This window comes from Porites lutea, chromosome 5 (assembly GCF_958299795.1).
Source record: "Porites lutea chromosome 5, jaPorLute2.1, whole genome shotgun sequence".
Lineage (NCBI taxonomy): Eukaryota > Metazoa > Cnidaria > Anthozoa > Scleractinia > Poritidae > Porites > Porites lutea.
Window position 1 is genome coordinate 14,009,770 of NC_133205.1, and position 12,506 is coordinate 14,022,275.

At 38.4% G+C, this 12,506-nt stretch overlaps 2 protein-coding genes across 2 annotated transcripts in view; one reads left to right on the forward strand and one right to left on the reverse strand.

Moving 5' to 3' along the window:
* The window catches only part of LOC140937930 (uncharacterized), a 44,763-nt gene extending 44,142 nt beyond the window's left edge, over positions 1 to 621 (forward strand). The window contains exon 24 of the mRNA XM_073387492.1: positions 57 to 621. Within this exon, the coding sequence (XP_073243593.1) occupies positions 57 to 249 (193 nt within the window). The 3' untranslated portion in view covers positions 250 to 621. The remainder of the gene's footprint in view (positions 1 to 56) is intronic.
* Positions 622 to 4,798: 4,177 nt separating this feature from the next.
* On the reverse strand, positions 4,799 to 12,471 carry LOC140937931 (leucine-rich repeat-containing protein 72-like). Its single transcript, XM_073387493.1, has 8 exons — positions 12,445 to 12,471; positions 12,311 to 12,384; positions 12,115 to 12,184; positions 10,940 to 11,135; positions 10,270 to 10,359; positions 8,514 to 8,675; positions 7,058 to 7,103; positions 4,799 to 5,212 (listed from the first exon to the last, which is right to left on the reverse strand). The coding sequence occupies exons 1-8, from the start codon at positions 12,469 to 12,471 to the stop codon at positions 5,044 to 5,046; spliced, it is 834 nt and encodes a 277-aa protein (XP_073243594.1). The 3' UTR covers positions 4,799 to 5,043.
* Positions 12,472 to 12,506: the final 35 nt, after the last annotated feature.

Consider the following 12,506-nt stretch of genomic DNA (forward strand, 5'->3'; position numbering starts at 1 on the left):
GAGGCGAAAGCGGAGATAACATTGCGTATGCCCTGATTACTGTTCCTTTTCCTTAGGTCAAATCCTGCTTCTGTGAACAGCGTAAGTGGTCCACAGCAAAAGGCTAAGAAAACTATCCAGAAGTATCGCCGTAACAGGAACAATGCAGCAACAGGAACGGGTTTCAGTGGTAAAGGAGGCTCAACAAGTCGTGGAGGGGGCCTTGGCTTAATGGCCCCACCCCAACCATTCAGGCGATTTTCACGATAAAGAGGAAGTTAGATAATCATGAGAAGATTAACAAGTGTCAAGAGATCGTGATCTCTTGCAAATGTTCATTTTTCGTTTTGTCTTTTTTTTTTTTTTTTTTTCACCCCGAAGAAAGGAACATTGATTTTATCGTATCAGTTTGAACTTGAGGCGTCAGCGTGGGTCTAATTTTAAGATGAAAAACCTTCGTGCTTTGTATCAAAAATTGTGGTAAGATGGGCATAGCCTCCACAATAATGAGCAGCAAACCGATCGCACCTTTATGAACATACTGTAATAAAAATCGTTCGCAAAATGTCTCCATGGCGAATATACTGAAAATGAGTGTCATATTTATTTCAGAATGCTGTAAATAAAATCTTTTGAGTTTTGTGTCCTATGTTTTTTTGATCGCAGACAGATATGAATGTAAATGGCAGCATTCATGTCAACGGAGTTTCTGTCGTTACGTGAGGTTCAGCGCCAACTCTCATCCGCCGGTGGCTGATAGACAACTATTTCCTCAATAGTTTGGCTTTTGTTACTTTTAGGGGACCTTTGCTGTTTAATAGGACAAAAAAAAATACAGCAAATACGGAGGAAAAAAATACTGGCAATTTCAGAATACATCTTTTAGCCACGAACGATGATTGAATTTAAGCAAATTTACCGTAGATTAAAGACTAAGGTTTTTTTTTTTCGTTCTACATTCTACATTTGGATTATACATTCGTCACGTCGCATAAAGTCCTCATTTTGCTTGTGCATTCAGTCACCTTTTTCCTTTATAAAGTGACAGCACCCAAAAAGTAACGATAGTTTGGCCTTGTCTGTGCTGCAATTTAACTTCTCAGAGTTCCAACTTATGATACAAATCACAACCCCCGCCATGCTTGGATTTTTTCCTGTTACGCTACAAAACCACTTTCAACCTATGTACCGGTTCTGAAATAAAGTGAATTTTATAAGGAATGCTGATTAGTTCTCTCTTATGCACAAGTAACGGTGTTAAATAACATATTTAGAAATTTATTTCCTTCCCCCTTACTAGGATTCCATATTGATAACTTTCGATCGACAGACTGAGAGCAGTATCTTCCTGTTTTTTTTTTGCCTTGCAAAGTTTCGTTTCTCCCTTGGACAACTTGACGGATTTGAAAAAAAAGCGCACTGTAAGCCGTCTGGCGAAACCTCTCAATACTCGTCACATTCGTTCTGCAACGGGTCCGCCACCGTTTTTGTAACGCTGTGCTGCTTTTGGTGGCTTTACCATGGCTTTCTGTTTCGTTGTTCCTTATTCCTGCAGAAAACAGGAAATCTGTTGTTTGCTTTTGGCTGCAATGTTAACTCGTCATAAACGTTTAAGATTTGATGTCACAAACGACATGTTTAATCTCAGCAGCGCGTGATCACGATTGCGCGCGCTCTAGCGGTGATGTCCCTTCAGATTCTACAAGTATTTCAACTCAACATGAAGCGTAAGTCGCGATGGACTTAAAATAAGATGCTCAGGACAAGATAAAGGCAGAAAGGTAGAGTTTATTGTCTCGTAATCGTGATCGATGTTATCTGTTCATTTAGAGATAGTTTGTCTCGGTTTTAGACAACCTTTGCAAGGCCTTATATGTACAGCTGATGGTTTTCTGAATAGAGTTTTAACCTCTTGCTCAAATACATGCCAGTGAATTTTTAAAAATGCTTGAAACATCCCTGAAAATATCGGAAACAACAATTCCAAGCAGCTTATTATCTGGGGGGTCAACTGTGTAAATGTATTTTAATAAATTTAAACTCACAAAACTGCCCAAGAGAAATTCATTCTTAAAAGTAATTTGTAACTTATCTCAGCTTTAATTAAAAAAAAAAAGACTGAAGATAAAATTACTGAAAATATTTTACCTTATATCTGTAGCAGAGGGTTGCAAAAAACATCTTAAGATTAAGGGAACTCGTAACTATTATTTCAAAACAATAGGTTAACCATTCTTTTTAAAGTCTAACCTCTGTCCTAATGGTTCTGGTTCTATACGGTGGACAAGCGATCCTTCTTGAAGTCTGCTAGAAATGATCTCGCTTTTTAGCGCCCTGGTATTGCTCACCAAGTCCTGTCTCTACCAGGTTTGACAGAGTGCTGCAGTAAGCAAAACTTTTCATGTATTTTTCCTCAACGGATTTAATATCATAATGGGTGTTTTGCCGTTACAAGCGCGTGCTAAAAACCAACCTCGTTCCCAGGGTTCTCTCTCTTCCTCGAAAACAGGCACACTATAGCGGCTTTTGATTGTGACGGGTCTTTAGTTGTAAGAGGTAGGATAAATAATATCTATCAGGTCCCGATTGTTCAAACTTTGGATAGCACTATCCATCGGAAAAATCTCTATCAAGTGGATAAGTATTAGGGAAACTATTGCGTAATCTACTGGATAGATATTGATACAGTGGATAGCGTTATCCGCCTATCGAACAGCTGGGTAAGAAATCCTTCGGATAGATTGATACACTCAACAAAGAGCACAAGAAACGATCGCCTACGGTTCCAGTCCTTTTTCAAGCTTAACTATCCATGTTTGACTGCGAAGAGGGTATATCTGAACTAATGGCAGTGTGCATCTAAAAGCTTTCTTTTGTGTTGTTTCATGCTCTACTCCGAACTACGATGAGGGCCAGTTCGCAGTTTAACTACTGAGTGATCATTCACAGGCAAAAAAATTGATTGAATGGAAACAAAAAAGTGAGAAAATACTGAACGGATGACTCACTGGGTGCTCGAAAGCTTGTGAAAATCCCTCTGGAAAGTTTTGAAAGCATAGGTTAGTAATTTTCTTGGCCTGCTTTTATTGCAGTTTGAAACTGAGTGAGGAAAGAAAATAGCTTACTTGCGCTAACAGTTAGTAGAATCTGAGGGGCCAGTTATTTAAACGGAATTTAGCCAGTTTTTAAAAAAACCCGTGTTCTAAGCCATTTTCAGTTTTCCCAACGCTTTGCTGTTAACACCATTTATCGTGAAAAGTCTCATGATAGCACATGGCGTCGACTAGAAATCCAAAGATTCGCTAAACTGCGTCCCTAAGGGACTGCTATTTAAACGAAGTCTAACTTAGGCTGCGTTTTAGCAAATATTTGGACCTTCAGATATCTTCCTTAGTGGGTTATTTTAAGAAAATAAGTGCTTTTATAGTCCACGTCTTATGCTTTGCTTAAGACAAAAGCGGTGGGCAAACTGAAACTGGCTTAGACCGCGGTTTTGTAAAACACTGGCTAAACTCCGTTTAAACCTTATTATTCATTCAAAATATTTCCCCGATTCTGATTGGCTAAAAGCACGAGAAGAACAGAGAAGACCTGGGGATGAGGTTGAGTTGTTTTGGTTGTGAAAACAAAAAATGGGGGACATTTCACTCGTTTCAAGAGTAAGAACTAGAGTGAGACCGGGCTCCCCCTTTATCTCGGGGTCTGGATGACCGCCCCCCCCCCCCCCCCCTCCCTCCCTTATCTGCATATTGCTCCTAAAACGTCTTCAATGTTAATAGCGACAGGAGGATGAAAATTATATTTCAATTACCAGAAACCAGTAGCAAATGTTGTATTCGAACATTTCTAAGCCACCTCATTTTGTTTGAATATCAGTTTGAGGCTGAATCGATGGAATCGTGCTACCAGTAAGTAACTATCGCCGTTAACGCGCCACTTGTATCTACCTTGGAGGTCTCTTGTGTTTATGTTATTAAGGTTTGTCATTTCCTTTTGTTTTCTTCTTTTTGCTCTCATATGAATCTTTTTTACATAAAATAACGATAAATTGTAACGACTTTACGATTCTTCATTAAATCCGCTGAAGAAGGACGGCTTATTCGTCCGAAATATCGGGAAACCTCAAGTGGCTTTTATCTTTGCTGTTTTGTTATTAATTTTATATCTCATATGAATACTGCCGAAGCAGCAAAGGGTGCCCTTGAAGGAGGTACGGTAATAGCGATAATTCCAGTAATTTTAACTACTGAATCAATTTTCAGAAAGATAAACCCAAGACAAAACTTGTCGAGAGGAACAGTTTTATTTTATACGTCTTTTATAACTCCACAACGAATTTTGACATTTCTTTCAAATACTGTCTACCCTAAGCCTGATTCTTCGTAGGTCCAGGTAATTCGCGGTCTGGACCGTGTGACTATCAGACCTGGTAATTTACCTTTGCGTTTCCTTTCTTGTATTCATTAACGTATCTGACGATGCTATCAAAAGCCTCACTTACAGAATATTTTGGAGACTTTTTGTATACCGTCAGAAGTGGTCATCACCGCAAGAGAGAAGTACTGACACGGCACACGTTTTAACTCTTTTAGAAGATAAAAGACATACAAGCTTTAACCAGCACTTGTCGATCCTCATAACTACACTTTTTTGGCCGCTGTACTGATACAATGTACGTATGTGGAAAAGTCTCCCATCTGATGCGTTTGATGTACAAGGTCTGTATGTTACAGCTACCGTAAATAGTATCATGATACCTACTGCCAAAGTTTTAGACCATTTTACATATGACCACCCAATACGGTTATTAGCTCCTTTGTCATTCTTAACATCCTTCTGTTATAAGGCTTCTCCAGGTGATTAAAGTGATCGAAAAATGTAAGCATGCAAATCATAAGTACTTACATTATTTGATTCAGTCATTGCAAAAAATATTTAAAATACTTTTCTACATTTTTACAAAGCATAAAATTTCTTTCTGAGGCTTATTTTTTGAAAACACGGACGGTAGTAATTGCACTAAGTAGCACTGAGATATGGCCCCGGAAGCGTAAGAAGCCCTGTCTACCTAAAGCGAACTGTAAGTATTCGCGGTTGATCTGGAATACTGTCTGGTGCAAGTCTTCTTTCCTGGGACAGAGGTATTGACGACCAATCAAATGTAGAGTACTGCATGACTGACCGCTGAAGTCCGCGTCTTTTAATAGCTTCCTCCAGAGCGTTTCCATCATCACTGCAAAACAAGTCCATACTTGTTACAAGTTCTTCACCGCTACGTAACATTTCTAATGCGAAATGGCAAACTGGACAAAATTCACATGTATTGATGCGTTCGACGAAAGAGAACGCAAACCTAATCTAAAGGAACGATTTAGCATTTAGATTTAGATTTAGTTTCATTTTGTGTGATGTCAAAATCAATGATTCGTTCTATTCCATCACACTGCACGTCGTTCCACGCTACACGTGTAGCTGGTGGAAGATTCAAAGAAGTTTAAAGAAAGGGTTCTTTTCAAGTTATTTTTATTGGTCATATCGGACATGGTGGTTGCAATACAGTAGACGTGATTTTAATGCGAAGTACGAGTTTTGTTTTTTGAAAAGCAAAGCAAAACCTTTTAAAAAAGACAATAAGATAAGGACATTTTTCAATCAAAAGCAATTTCCTACTGGACTTAAGCGTTCCATTTACGTTTCCAGTACAAGTTTGATCATTTCTCTCTCTGATAATAGCTTACTATATCGCTGAACAAAAGATTCGAACAATTACCGCAAGCCGCTTAAAAGATCATCAAAACGCTTTATGACAACATCACGTGGTACAAAAAGAAATTCACCACAGACACATTAGGATTTCAACTAACCTCAACGAACTTCATGCAACCGACAAAGCCAGCGGAGCTCGGCATGTAAAGGCAATGGGCGTGCAAGGAATTTTGCGACAAATCCCTTGCATCGTAAATCCAGATACATCGTGGGTAGAAATCAAAAATTTTTGTCCCTGCGGTCGCCCCTGTGCGGATTAGGTCTGCTGCTTTGCTCGAACGCTTCAAGGCTCGCTCGTGCGGCAGAAAACAATGTAATTTAATGAGAAAAAGTCTATTAGATTCGGTTTTTGGATATCCTTGGGCCTCAACAGATAGCACAACTCTTAACTCGACCTTGACGATAGTTTACAATATCAGAAAAACCTTATCCAGTAGTTAAAATATATCTGATTGTATTAGGTGTTCATAACTGAAAAACGAGTCGAGCAACGAGCCACATCTTTTGTTCTCGATGTAATATGACTGGCCAGCGAGAAGAAAGGAATTCATTTTACATACTACAGGAAAAGTTTCACGAGTACTCACGTGGTGACGCCCTCATCTTTTCGCTTTCGCTCGTGTCAGCTCGAGTGTGGAACCTTTTTTGCTGCTCTACTCTTGGTAAGTTAAATGTGCTCACAGCGTGAGCCACTGGCTTTTCTTTCGAGTAAGTCTGGAATCCTTAATGCTCGGTATTTAACGACGGGAAACAAAAGGTGGGGTTGTTGTCATTGTTGTGATTTTGATTTCCATGCAATGTGCACGCGTATAACGTCATGAATGTAAGGTTATTCAAATTTCAAGTTATAACACTGTTAACGTGTTATTCTACACCTGCGCCAACCTCGTCGACCGCATTCTTACAGTGCCAGGTAATTTTGTCAATGTTGGCTAGTCGGTATGGGGCAGCTATAACTGCTAGTTGATTGTGAATCTACTCTATTAAAAGCTAACGGGTACTAAAGGTACGGAAAAACGGGCAACAAAAAACGTGCAACTTGTTTGCAACATTGCTGCAAAACGAATTGCAAAGCAACGTTGAGTGTTTCACACCTTCGTCAAACATGTCTTGCACCCATTCAGGTTGTTGGCAAGTTTGAACGTGGGTGGTAAAACGCGTAACATCGCTTTTCAACTCCTTTTGCAGCAATGTTGGAAAACTAAGTTGTATGTTTTTTGTCGCCTGTTTTTCCGCACCTTAAGTAAACTAAAGTGTTCATACAACGGAAGAAACAGGCATAATTATCCAGCTTAGGGGCTGTAATACCAACCTTGTGATGCTCTCAGATATTCTACTTTCCTGCTCGTCCTGATCATCTGAATCCCAAAAAAACACATGCATCAGTCAAGAAATGTCGAAGTAGCCCTATGCGTATAATAAAAGGAAATAGTTAAAAGATGTACAGTTACCCAAAGTGACATTTTGAGAAGGACACAGGCATACACATTTTCAGAGACTTCTCAATGTGACCCTTGGAACAGATGAATTTAAAATAGATAAAGCATCTGCCAAGCCTTCGAATACAGCCGTTCCTCCTCGCTCCTCGCGGCCAGTCAAGGAGCGAAGAGAGGCAACTGTGTTCGAAGGCAAGCATCTGTCTAGGCTGAAAGTCAAAAGCAACCTATTTAATACGCGGACATTACATGTAAGACTTTTGCATCTACCCCCATACGTACTACGTTAAAATACATGATATAATCAAATAACTGGTTCTTACAAGGCTTATTACACAGAAACTGATCTTTTAAGATAACAAATTTTTGTTACATTAGAAGCACTGAAAAGTTACAATAAGTTTTTTGATTTCCTTCTTGATAGTGTTATATTACACCAGACTCGTCAAAAGCATTACGGTTAGACGCTCGGCATACCTCACCCTAGCAAGATCCCATCTTGGTTATGCCACGCAAGTCTGGACTCTGCAGTCTAAAGATCTGATTCGAAAGCTCGCGCGTGTCAAGAAGCGCAATACAAAGTATATTCTGGATCTTCCATTTATTTGTGACCAAACATAGAGGGACAGGCTAACCAAACTTAACTTATTACCTATCTCCTATTAGCACAAGTTTTTAGACGATTTTCTTCTTCAAAGTTGTAACTGGCACAGTTAAAGTTAGTCCTTCTGTTCTTTCTCATGTCTTAGTTACTCGCACTACCAGATCTAACAGCAATCCTAATGTTACTCACTCACTTTATTTCAAGGAGATGTAATACTGTCACCTTTCACAGATCTTTTTTAATAGAACCACTAGAATCTGGAACACCTTAACAAACGACCTTCAACTTTCATGCAACCCTCAGATCAGTCAATTCAAATCCATCGAGTATACTGGTAAGTACTATGTAGACGCCTTAGAACATAATTACCACCCAAAGGACCCACGATCCTGGAAAACCATCTGTCCATCATGTAAAATTTCACGTAATGTGTCTGTCTATCTTCGTTGTTTTCTCTAATCATCATAAACTTGTAACTTTACTGTTTGTTTAATTAAAATATTTTTTAAACTCTGGGACCACTGTAATTAGCTCACCGCTGTTGTGGTATCCCTAATTAAGCATTTATTATTCTTTGTTTTAGTATATCTTTGTTTCATGTAATAGACGAAGTTAATAACAAAGTAAAAATAAATCAAATATTATCTATCCGTCTTGCTTGTAAATATGCCATCAGGTACTTTCGTATTTTTTTTCAATCATCAAGAGAGACAACTAATGTTACCTACCTTGATCAAAACCCAAGCTTTCAAATGTTGCAGAAGGCGGAGGAGCGTAGACTCTCTTTGGTGGACCATCTGCTCTCCGGCCAAATGCCACAGACTCCTTTACCGTTTCTCTTTCTGGCTCATATTTTTTTCGAGCCTTGTCCCGCTCTTCTTTAGTTATTTCTAAAAGTTTCAAACAACAAATTACTTTGACATTCAGTGAAGATATCAAGTAAGTATTAACATGTGTTAAGGTAACGTCAAATTTGAGATGAAAACATGAAAATGAGTACTGAAAATGATACATAGGAGGGGTTTAAAAGATCGGGACGTTTATTCTGATAACTGTACCAAGCTCAACATGCAAAACTATTATATGCTTTCAGAGAAAATATCAAGAGAGCTAGTTTACAAAAATATCCAATCCATTCATTGATACTTCTTGGAAGTCTGGAGATCCACATTGCTATTTCAAATCTCAGCCTTGATGCCTGAATCCTCATTAAGGGTCATTAACCTGTCATCATTAGCCTATCCTTTCTTCAAACTTGACATTGAACAACATGTAACGTTCAAACCTTTGTTAATCAAGCAAGAATTAATCACTACAGTGTAAATGGAATAATTTTGCTCCTTTTTGCTATTTCCTGGTATTTTGGGGTAATTGTCATTGAAGTGTCTATAAGAAAGGGGGCACTAATTAGAGAAGGGTGTCTAATACAAACTTAAAATCGTATGGGAGGCATTTATTTGAGGAGGCATCCATTAGATCATTATGGTAAATAAGACGATTTTGGACTGAGACTGGAAAACAAGCATGGCTGTCAACATGGGGAAAGAAATACATGTATGGACAGCAACTAAATCCCAGGTAAAAATAAATCACAGAAATTTGACTGAAATAAACTCCTTATTTATTACAGACTCTGACTAATAAGGAACTAATTTGAGCCCCCTAAAGTGTCTGCTGTAAAGGGTGTTGATTGTACATTAAAAGAGTTTTTTTCTGATGTTGCCCCAGTTTAACCCATTCGCCCCTGAACCGCCCGTAACCGCCCGTGCGGATCCACGTCCTTTCTACCCTTTGTGACGTCATCAGTTTTAACGGTCAAGGACAACTTTGTCCGCTAACTTGTGCAGAGTGAAGAGATCTTTCAAACCACACCAGAATGAGCACAATTCAGTCAAGGAAACCGGAGAAAGAGGCAAAAAACCATGTAACATTGACCTGAAAATCTCCATGAAAATCTTGTTCCATTGCCCACCTACCTTTCCTTTCACCTAATCCTAAGATCCTTAAAGCTTTGCTAAAAAGTATTCCCACCAAAATGAAGCCTACTAAATTCCCAGCAAGAGAAAAAAAAATGAGGCAACAAAAGCGAAAAAAGAGGGGAGGAGAGAAAGCGAAAAGTAAAAGTCAAGACTGCTGTGTCACTTTTAAACCCAAATTTTGCTTTCTGCGCATGCCCGAACTTCGCAAGCTGATATTTTGCATCAGTTTTTTGCATCTGGATAACTGGATCAGAAGGCCGCGAAGTGTACGACCTGTAAAGCGGTTTGTGGTAAGTTTTAGCTCTTTATAGCACGACAGTGACCAGAAAACCACTCGACTAGCTTCAAAACGCGTTTTTCGGCAAAATCTCCAGGAGCGAATGGGTTAAAGAATTTATAAATTATTTACATCTGGCTATTACACTGATAACTTGACTGATAACTAGTCAAAGAAGTTTAAAAATGGAAGAAAGACAATTTACACTATATTTTGTTTATTGCTCACCTTTCCTATCCAGTAACTCAACAGAGGGAAGATGATGTACTACGTAAGATCTGTAATCATATTCTTGAGCCAACGGATTACCAAAAAGATCTAAGAAAATATTAACAAGAGCAAAAACAACTTACAGGTAGAGGTACATGTATTTTAAAAAAAGTTATCAGTACTCTTAGAGTTGAAAATGTTACAGCTACAGCCTGTTCATTACACCCTGCTAAATTATAAATTAGACCACATGTTAAGAAGAAATAAATGTAGAGATGGGCTCTACTCTGTTCAACATTTTGCAACTTGGTGCTAACAATGAGAATGGGAAAAATCTGTCGATCAACAAAATGTTGAACTGTTTGTCACCAACTATAAAGTTTAAGTTTTTAATATGCTTTCAAGGGTCATTACACGCAGTGTTTTACACAATAGGGGACAGAATTCCTGATACTTCCAGTTCTAAACAGTCTTGAGCTTCGCGGTAAAATTTCTATCATGGTCAGAAACCTGGATGGGAGCCACACAGGCTTCAAGGCCAGATAGTGTATGTACTGGAAAAACCAGTTTATTAACACTCCAAAAAATGTCAGCATTGTACCAAGCCCGCCCAAAACTAGTACCTATTACAGTATCATGCTTGATCAATACTTATTAGAAGCACAAAAGCAAATGACATTGCACTTACTAAGTTTTTTGAGGCACTGCATGGCTCTCAATTCATGAACAACATCAGTAAGTTTTAACAACTGATTTCCATTTAGTAGCAACACCTGAAGACAAGTCAAGTGCTTCAAACAACCATTTAGCTCCATCATCAAGTTATCTTGCAAATACAGCTCTCGTAGTTGATAGTTTGAACTAAAGCATGTCAATTTTCTTATCTGTAACAATACACAAAGCAGAGATACAGTGTATTAATAAAAAAGTTAGAACGTTTAATTATTACCCTGTAACCAGTATGAGGTAAACGAGAAATTACCTCTTGGTATAAAATTGTTGTAGGACAAAATTAAATCAAGGTTGAAATTTTTCAGTGTAGTTTAACTCTGGGTTTCCTCTGACCCTAATTAGTGGAAAATAAATTATCAGGGTTAAGACACAAAAGGGAAATTTTTATTAACTTATTATATGAAATTTTTGCAACACATCAATTTTATGCTTTGATGGTTTGCATATTTTGCGACACTTAAATTTTGTAATTTTGGAAAAATTTTGGATTTGAGAGTCACTTTAATTTTGCATTATTGAACAAGACACAACAATTAATTCAACTTTTTCTTCAATCAAATAAAATGACTTCACCTGCAATTGTTATCATTTCAAAACTAAAAAATGATGCATCAGTGGGTATTGTCCACGATACCCAGATACCCACTATAAATTATTTATTATTTATTTATTATTTATTTATTATTTAGAAAAGGATCACTGGGAGGTAAATGTAGCGCTGTACTCCAAGAGTATGTCCCGTACTCATTTTGAACAGTGTAGGTTCTTTAACATCCCACAAGAACAGATTGGTGTAAGTGCTGTAAGAAGGGACCTACGGTTTTTCATCCTTATCCGAGAAGACTGGAAAGTCTAACCATTTGCAGTTGTCATTACAAAGGCAGCACTTTCTTCTCAGTTATTTAAGGACCCTGAGTGTTGGTCTGGCTGGGGTTTGAACCCGCAACCTCCTGCTCAGCAGACCGGCGCTCTCCCAACTGGGCTAACCAGAGTTCTCGGCTACTTGTCCTTACGGAGCAAGGGATGAGTTGAACAGAACCCTAGGAACGAAGTCCCTTCCGGCCTGTACTGTTTACCCACCCTACTAAAATTAAGAAGCTTCTGAAGTGACAGCCTTGGATCACTGCTTACCTTATTTCCATTCAACCACACAATTTGCAAATTTCTATATTTCTCACAGTCTTTTACCTCCTCGAGACCTCTGCATAAAACACAAGAAACATAACCTCTTATTGTTAAGTGAGGTGCAGCTTAAAGGAGCTCTATCTTTCAACAGTTTTAGCAATTTTCTAGCTGAACTACATGTGGAAAAGACACAAAAACTTGCCTGTTTGCCAAGTAAAGTTCCGATACATCTTTATCTTTTGTTATGCCGCGTCTCTTCAGCTGCTCGTCCACTTCCTTTAAACAATAAAAGACACGTCAGAATGTCATGCAGAAAGTTGAAACTTGAACGTTTACCGTGCTTGCCTTTTCGCTGTCCGCCATGTTAGAAAGTCAAGAATATTACCATGGTTACCCTA

Bases quoted from the DNA above. Each gene is read 5' to 3' on its own strand.
- LOC140937931 (XM_073387493.1), bottom strand. From the start codon at position 12,471: ATGGCGGACAGCGAAAAGGCAAGCACG. The intron at 12,185-12,310 runs GCAAGTTTTTGT...TGTTTTATGCAG, and splicing joins GAACTTTACTTGGCAAACAG to AGGTCTCGAGGAGGTAAAAG. The intron at 10,360-10,939 runs GTAAGTGCAATG...ATATTTTCTTAG, and splicing joins GCAGTGCCTCAAAAAACTTA to ATCTTTTTGGTAATCCGTTG.